The sequence below is a fragment of the Ammodytes marinus genome (assembly GCF_949987685.1).
Source record: "Ammodytes marinus genome assembly, chromosome: 19".
NCBI classification, from domain to species: Eukaryota; Metazoa; Chordata; class Actinopteri; order Uranoscopiformes; family Ammodytidae; genus Ammodytes; species Ammodytes marinus.
The window spans coordinates 10,917,501-10,930,000 of record NC_137223.1 but is presented as its reverse complement, the minus strand read 5'-3'; the positions used below and the strand labels follow the sequence as shown (position 1 = coordinate 10,930,000).

Sequence of the window (12,500 nt, the reverse complement as noted above, 5' to 3'; positions counted from 1 at the left end):
TTGTTGTAATTATTCAGAATTCCTCACGGGGCCAACAGAAGTTACGCACTATAGCTTTAAGCAAAGAGTGATTTCCCTTCAAAGTTTATATATTTTACTGTGTATAAAATATCTTTGTATTTTCTATATATTTTAAAACTGGAATAGGTAAAAATGGAAAAAAAAAATCCTTTTGAAGCAGAAGTATGTTTTGGTCTAACATTCTTTCCAACTCATAAATCATCTCATGACACCTCAGATTTGTCTATCGGAAGGAACAGTAGATAGAAGACCAAATGGTTGCATAGGTCTGTATTCCATTCTTTTACTCATCAGCTTGTGCATAAACGGTATTGCAATATGTGAGTGAATGAGTTTGCCTTTTCTCTCTGTGTGTTTTAACTGTTCGGTAACTCATACTATCTCTTGAACTGAGAACTAGAACAGCTCTCTGCACTTATGCCACTGATGTGTATCATTCTCTGGCCACTTAGCACAACCAGCATTTGAGTCATTTACTCCCTCTGTGTCATGGTCTGTCTTTCTCTTGTCTTGTTTTGGTGTTACCCGGGTTTCCTGTTTTATTTTGGTACGTCTGTCTTGTTCCCATGTCCTGTCAAGCTTCCCTCTTGTTTGATTACTGCTCCCTTCCCTAATGTGTTTCACCTGTCCCTCGTTGTCTACCCTGTCTTGTGTGTGTGTGTATATAACTCCCAGTGTTTCTTTGTTCCCTGTCCGAGCATTGTACCTGTTGGTGAGTCTGTCCCTGTGTTCCATGTGCCTTGCCGTTTTGCCTTTTTGGAGTTTTTGTGTTTTTTTGGACAATAAATTACCTTTATTTGAAACGTCTTGCATTTGGGTCCTGCTTGCCTGCCTGCCTGTCGTCACCGTAACACTCTGAATGTATTGACATTTCTCAAATCATTTGTCTGGTGCCAGCCAGCCACTCCACCTGGACAACAATCAAGGCTTTTTGTCATGGCAAAAAAGCTGATTACCCCTATCTACCCCGGAGGGGGGGATGAGAGGAAATAAAAGAAACAAAACAGAGAGAAGAGAAGAGAGACGAGCAACAGAATAGCACAGCAGGAGCCGGGAATTATGGGTAAAGAGAGAGAGAGAGAGAGATAGAGATAGAAAGGGAATTATTATGGGGAGTGAAAACGAAGGGACACAAAAACCACTCAGACAAGCAGACATACACACTGCTATAATAGACTTGAGTCAAATCCCCCCTGAGAGTCCCATAAGCCTGTTATTTACTCTATTAGTGGACACAATATGAAGAACAAGACATGATCCTCGCTGTTAAATCCCTGAGCACCAACCCGACACAAGCTTCATTAAGGTCAACAATTTGCCACGAGTTAATCAGCTTATAAAAAGTAATTTGTCTTCATACATAGAGTTAAAATTAAAGCTAAATAATCAAATGTTGAGCCTAATACATTGTTGAAATGGGAATTTTTGTGCTTTCCGGGTTGGACGTCAGTTTATTTTGCATGCTGCAGTGCAAACGTACATCCTTTTTGCTAGTACCGCTGCGCTGAATGAAAAGGAAATGGACACAGTGTAGAGAGACACTGAGAAACTAGCCCGTGTTCTACCCATACTTTCATACTATTTAGTATGCCAGAATAGTATCAAGGATGTTCCAATACATGCATGTCAAATGCAGTATGCCAAAAATACCAGGATGCCGTAAAACGACCAATAGCATTTTCCAATTTGGAAACCAGCATGCTTTAGTATGTATTATAGTAAACATAAAAACAATATGATTTGGAACGCAGGCCAGGAATGAGAGAATTGAAAAAGAAAGGATGGAAGCGGACAGATAGGAGTAAAGAAATAATAGACAGGATAAGGTGCAGCGGAACTAGAGGAGAAAGACACACACAAACACAGAAAAATATTTCATATGAGGGAGGAAACGAGAGATGAGAGTACACAAGGGGAATAAAGTTAGGAGATGTAATTGTACTAAGGAGTGGGTTTGGCATGGATGGAGAAGAGGTGTGAAAATGAGTCACTATATCGACCTCAGTCCTCCTCCATGGTTCCCACAAGGGCCCTGGTGTGATACTTTTCCAAAACTTTCAAATAACCAATTATAGAGCATTTTAATGACCTACAAGAGTGAGTGCGTCCTTAATCTAATACCGTTATTCTTTTGCAGAGAACAAACGCCTAAAAACAACCTTTCGTACACAAATGACAGTGAGGAGACACTTTTCTTTCACGTACACGGAGAGTTGTGTACTTGTGTAAATGCTCCAACTCAGCTAACACAGTGACACTTACAACAGTTACTCCCTACTAGCAGTTCAATGACTTCTTGTCCACTCACTTTAGTTTAAAGATTAAGCGTCAAAAGTTTTTTTCATGTGAAATGATTTATGGACCGGAATTTCTCTTCAAGCTTTATTTAAGCAATATCACACGAGAGGCAGTGATGTTGCACTGTATATCAGCACGGCTGTGATTCACAGCATGGCTCAGGTTGGCTGATGATACATGATCAACAGTGCCATTGATGTTATGGGGATAAAGGAAATCATCCTTTGGGAAATGAAGACCAGATTGTAAGTAAAAGCTTCAGAAAACAAATTAACTTGTGTTGCACACAAACAGACACGCAGACATGCACACACACACACACACCAAGTGAAACAAAGACAAACACACAAGGGTACATACAATATAAACACACCTGGATCGCTTTTCTAATGCATGTGGTTTACAAATGGTATCAGGAGTTTTCACTCTGTTTATATACCGGTTACACACACACACACACACACACACACACACACACACACACACACACACACACACACACACACACACACACACAGTATTGTTGTTCCTAGCAGCAGGGTGAGATTGACTCCAGATGGACCAATAGACAGAGGAATGCTGAAACAGCTTACAACCACAGTGACCTTCTGTGTGTGCCATTGATATACGTTTGGTGAAAACAAAAGAAAGTCCTTGCACTGTGTTGTTTGGAAGCAACTTGCCTTGGACATCATGCATCTGGAACAACACAGGACAGAGGGGGGGCCTATGTGTTTGTTTGTTGGGGGTTATGGGGGTCATTCTGAGGGCATGGACCCTGTATGTGATGGCAGATTCAGTTGTCAGCTGGCTGGTTTGAGGTGCTCTGCGTGGGATTTCCCTTCAGATGAAGTGAAGGGGGTCACACAGGTGGTGGTGACTTGTGCTCTTTCCACTTCACTAGAGGGATCAGGGCGGCAAGGGGTTCCTTCGTGATCTCGTGGTGCGGTTTCGGTTCCTATTAGTTTCGATTAGTTTGAGTCATTTAAGTGTAAAGGCAAAGTAAGCGATTCTGTTGAATGCTTGTTGTCAGTATCACTTTTTTGTCCAAATCAATGAATATTCCCTACCTGTGTACGTGTGTGCCCCTAAATGAAATCCAGTGAGTGTTGATACACACACACAGTAAGCATAGGTAGCAGATAGGGAGGAGATACTCACTGATTTAGAAAAAAAAGTCATTTTGACCACAAGCGTTCTCCAGAAATAGTGTCTCCATCTTTAAGATGTCCATTATTTATGTATTTCTTTATTTTTAAACAAAGGGTTCAACTAATAGTAATATGGTTCCTTTAAACATTATGGCAAAAATACTTTCTTTTGATGAACTGTTTTTACAATGTCTACACTCGAAACAGCACGGAAAACCTGTCTGTGCCACTTGAAATAGTATGGCTACAGAAGGAAGCGATTTAGTGCAGGGCTATGACATGATAATTAACACTGCTGGTGGAGGAGAGAAAGTTTGACGGACCGTAACTCAGTATGCCACGTCCCATCCAGGAAGATGACTCAGACCAGCTCACTCATTTGATTCAAGCCTCTCAGAGCCGATCAATTATTGTTCTGCACTCCCACAGCTCGCCGCCTTTTGAAAGTCAACTCCAGCAGCTCCCTGTGTATCTGACTTGAAGCAACAGACAATAGCAAGGAAAATACACCCAATATCCTATGTTGATAGTGGTTTTCAGACAGTGGAGAGTCTACTGCTGCACTGTTGCATACAGGTAATGAGACTGATATACAGAGAATTAGCCATTTTTATCTTAATATTGCACTGTAGCAACTCAATGTGTAGTCAAAATCAGTGAATATTTCCTCATGATCCACAATTTATACAAAGCCCTGGCTCTGGAAACTGATATAAAATTGTCTAGGACCGTCCCACTGTAGGTAGCAACAATGCTATCGATATATAGGTCAAGATTTATTGCTATGAAAATAGGCCTACATGTAGCATGTGTTTTTATAAGTAGGCTACTGTAAGCAAGTGTGACAATAAGCCGGTCAATATCTAAATAAGTGTTGAACCAAGTCATTATCAAAGGCAAAGTATAAGACGATCAGTCGCTTATTTAGCCTATATCGATAGCATTCTTGTTAGCTATAGTGGGTCTGTCCAAACTATTTGCTTTATATACCTATCTACAGAGCCTAGGCTTTGTATTAACACCGGATTTTATTTCCAGCGCATTTCTACCTATAGACAGGTAGCTGACAGAGAAGAGATATTCACTTATGTTTTATTTAAATGTATTTTGACAACAAGTGCTTCCCAGATTCTGGAGAGTGTAATTATTTATTATTTTTTTTCCTATAGGCAATGGGGTTGCTGTGTTAAGATTTGGCGCACACTCTCAGCGAACAAAAAAGTGTGTGTGTGACGGAAAATGATTTGGTTGATGAAATCTGTGGTAAATCCATTGTGATTGATGTGAAGGCACTTCCTCCAGCCTCGAAGGTGTAACAAAAGAAAAAAAAAAGGGAGAGAGAATTTCCCCCCTACAAACGTATTTCACAGAAACACTTTTAAGGCAGGGTTCATTCATCACAACTTTGATGTGTCAACTTCAATAAGCCAAGGTGAAATCGGAGCATTTTTCTAAACACTCTTTGCCTCCGGTTTTTTTTCAGCTGTAGCAGGTTTTTTTTCCTCTTAAAAATGATTATTACTTTGTAGTACTTCTTCTTTATTGGACAATGTAGAAGACAAGAAGAAAAATTGGTTGGAGAAAAGTTGTGGAAGGTAGAGGCAGAGAGAGGGAGAGTGAGGCAGAGAGAGGGAGAGTGAGGCAGAGAGAGGGAGGGAGAGTGAGGCTGAAATCATGTATCACAAGCTGAGCTGTGTGTTTGTGTCTGTCAAGTTTCAAGATGTTTCGGAGCGTTCCCTTCTTTCATCCGCTGTCAGCAAAAGATGTGTTTCCTCTCTCCGAGTTCATCCATCAGCCCTTCAATCTCCCTGTTTCTATCTCCCAGAACTCTCTCACTCTCTCTCTCTTTCCGTCCATCCCTGTCAAAATGATGAGCATTTCTTGTTTTTCTTGAGCCTTTTATCTATGTTGACGGTGAATCTGTTGGTAAATCTGGGTACACGATGCATACGGCTTTTGAAGGTTGACATAGTATATAGTCACTGAAAGCAAAAAAAATATATTATTTCGATATTCAACTTTTTTTTTCTTTTCACCAGTTGACTGCTCAGAAAAATCTTGACATTTTAAAAGAAACTCTTGTCAGAGGGGTACAGAAGATGTGGACCTTCACACACTAACGAAACCTCAAAATATAAAGATTTTGGATTTAATGTTGGTGTATATCGAAGCCAATTCATTGAACCCCAAGCGAGGATCATTTTGCCCACTGCTTATCCAAGTTCAAGAATGAATCAGCCATTACTGAAGGTGAATGCCAGTGACTATTTTTATCCAATTTTGGAGGAAAGTCAATACATTATGTTTACACATTTGTATCAACAGTATGATGTATTATGAATAGAGTACATGCAAAATAAAGTTAAATTTTTCTTTTTTGATCAGCACTTCATTCAAATATTGCGACACTCTCATACTCAAGTTTATATTTGGCTGAACTATACCCACTTATCTGCACTCCACTGCCAAATAACCAAGGGAACATGGCAAAAAAAACTGTCTTTGAACAGTGCACACTATAATGATGAATAATGGCTCAATCCTTGTGAATGAGTATAGTCCTTAGACCTACACAGCCGATAAAATACCCAATGAACATCAGTGCACACTTCTGGACCAATGATTATCCACCGAGCGCACTGAAGACAATGAGCATCCTTGGCATTAATGATATAGGAGGTCATGCAAGAGAATTAAGAAACTTATCACACACACATTTGTGCTCTTATATATCCACTGCTGGCTTGTCATTACACAAACAGCCTGTCACTTACAATGATGCACGCTAACGTAACATACCAAAGTGTGTGTGTGTGTGTGTGTGTGTGTGTGTGTGTGTGTGTGAGAGAGAGTGAGAGTCGTCTAGTCAAGTCACATAGCATCTATCTCTGTAACACGATCAGAGACTGAAGCAAAGAAATGCTTTTTCATACAGCACTCGCACTACACTGCTTCTAGCTATTACACACACACACACACAACACACACACTCACGCACGCACGCACGCACGCACACACACACACACACACACACACACACACACACACACACACACACACACACACACACACACACACACACGCACACAGTGGTAATTTGTTTGTTTCCCATGTTTGGAGGCATTCGGTTCTGCTCCGCTGTCCCTAATGCCTCCAAAACACATCATTATCTGACTTATATAGGCCTGGGAGTGTGTGTGCGTGCCTGTGTGCATTTGTGTGTGTGTGTGTGTGAGAGAGAGTATGTGTTTAAAAAGAATGTGTATGTGTTTGTGTGTGTGTGTGTGTGTGTGTGTGTGTGTGTGTGTGTGTGTGTGTGTGTGTGTGTGCGTGCGTGCTAAGAGAAAAACACTGTTGATTATCGAGATCAACAGGCAAAGCACAGTGTTTACCCTAAGAGACATAGCCAGCGAGAGACAGAAATAAAGAAAGAGAGAGAGAGAGAGAGAGAGAGAGAAGAAGAGAGCTTGTGGGAAGTGGAGGGAGATGATTTAGGAAGAGAGGGAGAGGTGGAAAGAAAACGGAGAATCCTGGAGAGACGGAGTGAGAGTTAGAGGAGCAGAACAATGAAAAGAAGCACGGATGGAGGGATGGTTGGAGGGAGGGAGGGAGGGAGGGAGGAGGGGGGTAGTGGCAGGGGTAGAGGTTCAGACAAAGAAGTGAGATGACAAGCTAGGCCCTGCAGGGTGCAACCCTAATGAAATTCTGTGGTATATTCCTGGAAGCCATGACACCCAGACTAACATCACAGTCAGTCTAGCTGTTGTTGTTGTTGCTAGTAGTATTAGGGCAGCAAATTCCACTTCAGAAAACATGGACTGCGGCTATTTGCCAGCTGGAGTGATAAAGTCTAAAGCGCGTGGCACACAGAAGAAAAAAAAGAAAACACAGAACAAATTCAAAGGGTTGACATAGAAGTATACAGAGGGGGGTCCCAGCAGGATACATTCTTCTCAGCAGACTTACATCCAGGGGGGTATAAGCTTTGCAGATCATAAACAGGATTATGGGAATACAGTCAGGCCTCTGATAATGATGTCATCTCATTTATGCTTTGACATGTCTGCCTGTCAATGCACTGATTAGACTGATTAAAGGTGGAGTCAGCCACTTTGGAGAAAACTAGTTATCAAAATCCCTTTTTTGTCAAAATCAGTGAATATCTCCTCACGATCCGCTGTCAGTACTGTGTGCGTGCTGAAGGAAAATGCGATGTTAATACGCGGCCTGGGCTCTGTAAATGGGCACATCGCATATACCAGTTTACAGAGCCTAGGCTGTGTGTATCACTGGACCGTTCGCCAGAATCGTTGAGTCCACCTTTAAATTGGTACAAGATGTTATTGTTGTGATGCGAGCAGTCAGTTAGCAGTCACTTGAAGATAACCTGACAGATCACACATTAGATTGCAGCTCACCTCGGAGTTATTTCAGTATAATCAGATTGGAACACAGAACAACACTACAACTGAGTTACTGTTGTGACCTTCAGCGGTCTGATTGTTAGTGTGACACCTTCTGAATAATAAAAAACAACTCCGAAAATGGTCTCTCTCTCTCTCACCATCTTAACATATGAACATTTGAAAATGTTAATTATGTTTTGTGTGTCCATCCATCCAGTACAAAGTCTCTTTAACATTATATTTTGAAGTGTTATTGAACTCAGTTAATGTGTGTGCACTGTTATGCAGTTTGTTAGCATTCTGAAATGTTACTGTAATTTAGACAGTATTTCTCTAGCTAAGTTTATTTAACAACTCAAACTTTATTTTGACTAATTATTATGACTTTCATTTATTTATTTTTATTTCTAGACTTTTAAAATAATGGTGCCAGGGCAGTGATATTATAAAATACCCTAGATGCCTTCATTAATTCACCTATTACAGAAATAATCACAGGTGTAATTAAATATAATTAAATATCATTTGCTGTGTTCATCAAATTCCCCAGTTGTCAGTGTGGGTCTGTACAGGCAAATATTTTTTTTTAAAGCTACAAAACATAGACACATTGAAGCTGTCAAATACAGTACAACAGCAAACAAATCCAAGCAAAGTGGACGGACGCCTTTCCTTAAAGGTGAAGTCAGTGATTCTGGAGAACGCCTGATGACAAAATCACTTGTTAAAGGGTATGTACAGTAAACTAAGGGGCCCCACCACAGCTAGTAACATGCCCGTTTTCAGAACCCAGGCTCTGTATTAACACCGGATTTATTTCGGCACACACACAGTACAGACAGGTAGCGGATCGCGAGGAGATATTTACTGATTTTGACCAACGGTTATTTTGTCACATTCTCCAGAATTGCTGACTACATCGTTAAGTGTAAAAGCTTCTGTTTATGGGAATATGATATTGTGTCAAAGACAATGTTTAAAGCCCTTTCCAATGTGCAGAGTATATAAACAGAATGCGTTAACATATGAGTGTGTGTGTGTGTGTGTGTGTGTGTGTGTGTGTGTGTGTGTGTGTGTGTGTGTGTGTGTGTGTGTGTGTGTGTGTGTGTGTGTGTGTGTGTGATTCTCACCTTGTTTCCCAGGTATAGTCCAGGTGCGTTCCAGTAGTAGGCGGAGCCCAGATCGTTCACAACGTCCGAGTGTCGCACGCTCAGATAGGGAGGCGTCTGTCTGTGAACCGACCACACTCTGCCTCCTGTATCTCCAACCAGGTGCCAGCCTGTCAGGGTGGACTCCTGCATAACAACACACAACTTTACTTATACCTCAATCTAATGACAAAACTCTTTATTACACGTATATCAACGTGGGAAGGCTGCTATTCAGTGTTAATAGACATAGTTCACTATGTCTCCTTTCTCATTTCAAAGTTGACACAGAAAGTTAAAGGGCAGCGGTTTGAAATTCAAAAGCCAGAAATTGTGTAGCGTGAAAATTATTAAAAAGCTTTGGTCATTTGGAAAAGGGGTTTTGCATCACTAATTTTGAAAAAAAAAATGATGTCGACAACAGGCGTTCTCCATAATCGCTGACTGCCCCTTTAATTGTTTATATTTGACATTATATTCCCTCTGAGAATGCACATACATGCGTATGGCCTTTTGCAGCAACATCAGCCGTTTACAGTGCATCTGTTGCAGCAAAGCTTCCACAAGTATTGCGCTTTCATTTTCAACTTTTTGTGATGGCAAAATTTCCACCGGTCTTTTGACCCTCACTCAAACTGAGTCGTGCTGAGGTGAAAACTGTTGAAACATGGTAATCAACATAACTATTTCTGAATTGCTCTCTTTTATGTAAATTCCAACCAAAATTGAGTTTTTGAAAGGACTTCAGTGCTATTTATTTTTATTTTAACTGTATATCCGGAAAGTTTCAAACGGTAGCACTGACCTTCATGCTTGATAAAGAAGAGGAATTCTTGCCCCAAACAAAGTTGTGCTTACTGTCAGCAAAAACAGAAGCAATCTGACAGAGAACACATTAAAGGACGTTGCCAGTGATGTTCCTTGTAGATGGACTTTATAATCTGACAAGCTTTTACTCAAAGCGCCCAGCTGGTGGTTATGCTCTGCTGTTTCTTACTACATAATATTATATTTGCTGTCTCAGTAGATTTGCCCCTACACACTCTACAGTCCTGTAACACAACTCTGGCTTGTCTTTGTTTTGGAGCTGTGTGCATCAACAAAAATCGAAATGATGAGTGGACTGTGTAAAGCCCTTGGGGGGAGTGTCCCATTCCCTAAAGAGTCCTGCATTGTTGTTTGGGTGGAGGGGACCATTCTGCCAAATAGGGTGGATGCAAAGTTAAACAATAAACAAATCCTGTAGCCACAAAAGTCATTTGAGTCAAGCCAGTTTTATTGAATTGACAGCGTACCTCACCCTCTGTCCTATACATCCTTGGCCTACATAAGGTTAAAAAAATATATGTTACAATCCGTCTACTAAGACAGAAAAGATTGAAAAAGATTGTATGTCTTATAGTCCAACTTGTTTATACAAGCTGAACACATTTTTTATTCATTTCTTTTTATATAGAATTTTACAATATTTTTACTTTTCTTACTAATTGGTTTTGCATAATTTAGAATGTATTTATTGTAAATAGTTCTTATAATTGTTTGATCCTTTGTACTTATTGCACTGTGGGTCGGAGAGAAACATAGTTTTCGATTTCTATATATTTGCACGAATTGACACAATGTCACAGTGGTTTATTAAACAGAGGATCACTTTACGATGATAAGTGATGGGAAATATTTTTTAAAGTATTTTGTTATGGTAGTGCCAAGATAGCATATGCATTCTTGAAAACTTTTTGGGGGTATTTTAAGGTTGCACCCAAACAAAATGAGAGCTTCTGTCAACAAAAATGTAAAACTGGCGATATGTGTAAAGGTTTTGTACCTCTGTCACACATGTCAACCATGAAGTCTTGTAACTGACACCTGGAAAGAGAGATTTTTTTCCTCAACTCCCGAAGAACAGATATATAGCATGTGGCTGTATGTGTGTGTGTGTGTGTGTGTGTGTGTGTGTGTGTGTGTGTGTGTGTGTGTGTGTGTGTGTGTGTGTGTGTGTGTGTGTGTGTGTGTGTGTGTGTGTGTGTGTGCGCGTGTGTTGAGTGTGTATGTGTGTGTGAGAACGAGAGACAGCCAGACACACATTTGTCGTTGCAATTAACCTGACCTTGGACTCCCCTTTTGAACACACACACACACACACACACACACACACACACACACACACACACACACACACACACACACTATCGGTGTCTAAATCAGGCCTGTCATCCTGTCAACGTCTCCTCTCCCCTCCTCTCCCACCCCGCCTGTCAGTCAAAAACTGTTTTCCTCTTTTCACCTCTCTCCCTCCTTTCTTGCCTCTTGTCTTGTCTCTCTCCTTCCTCTCTTCAGTCTTGTCCTCTCTCATTCTCTTTTTCTCTCCTCTTTCCTTCTCATACCTTCTACCGCTACTGACTACTACTGCACATTGATTCAACGGTGACTTTCTTTCAGATGCTTTTAACTTTAGCTATTCAAAATATTCCGTTCCAATTTGTTATTTTGTATTTTGTTCTGAAGTCTGAAAGTTATTTACTAAAATGTTATTTGAGGATAAGCCCCTTGAGATGTAGCATCTCGTTTTCGAGGGGGTCCTCAGAAAAACATACAATACAAATACAATACACAAAACAAACTATTCAAGACTCTTGGTTGAGGAACATACACTTGGGGTAATCAGTGAAGTGATTCACCTTCCTTGCAGGCGTGTTTGCATGCCTATTCATGTAATGGAAAATCAGGAAAATAACAGAAGACGATGCAATGAGTGCAAAATAATCACTTTCAATATCAATATCCAACCAATATGGATGACTTGTCTTAAAATGCTCATATAAAAATGGAAATTTGAACATCTACAATTCCATGAAAACAGTGGAACAGTCTGCTCAGGAAGATCATGTGCAATGATCTAAATGTCCACAACGGACTTGGAACCAATAGAAAAGAAAGAAAATCAAGTTCATGTTACATAGGTCATCTGTGCATATTTGCAGATTAAAATTTCTGATGTAACGACCACTTGTTGTTATGTAAATGTTGGTGGTACAGCACAGAGAGATTAAAAAGACCATGATACTGTAGCTTCCCCTGTTTTGGGCTGTCCCTCAAAATGTCATCACAAAGCCCGACATTCTCTTGTGCAATTTAAAGTAGTACATCGTATCCACATATCTAAAACTAAATTCGGGCTTGCCTAAAGTGAAGCTGAAGGTACTGGCCTTTGCCTCGTTACTTGCTCGTAGGGTTATCTTACTCAAGTGGAAAGATCCTGCTCCTCTTTCCCACTCACATTGGATTAGAGACATTATGTCATGTATGAATCTAGAGAAAATACGTTACACTACCCAGGGATCTGAGAATACATTTTACAAAATATGGTGCCCCCTTCTTAAATTTGTTTAAGAAGCCAACTACAACAATAGCAGAGTAGCTACCCCCTCCCCTCTTTTATTTTACTCCATTTTATTTATTTATGTTTTTTGTTTCAT

At 40.3% G+C, this 12,500-nt stretch overlaps 1 protein-coding gene across 1 annotated transcript in view; it reads right to left on the bottom strand.

Moving 5' to 3' along the window:
• Positions 1–12,500, bottom strand: part of lama2 (laminin, alpha 2) — a gene marked incomplete at its 5' end in the record, with an annotated part of 158,628 nt that overhangs the window by 119,523 nt on the left and 26,605 nt on the right. The window contains one exon of the mRNA XM_080048250.1: positions 9,007–9,171. Coding sequence (XP_079904376.1) covers positions 9,007–9,171 — 165 coding nt within the window. The remainder of the gene's footprint in view (positions 1–9,006; positions 9,172–12,500) is intronic.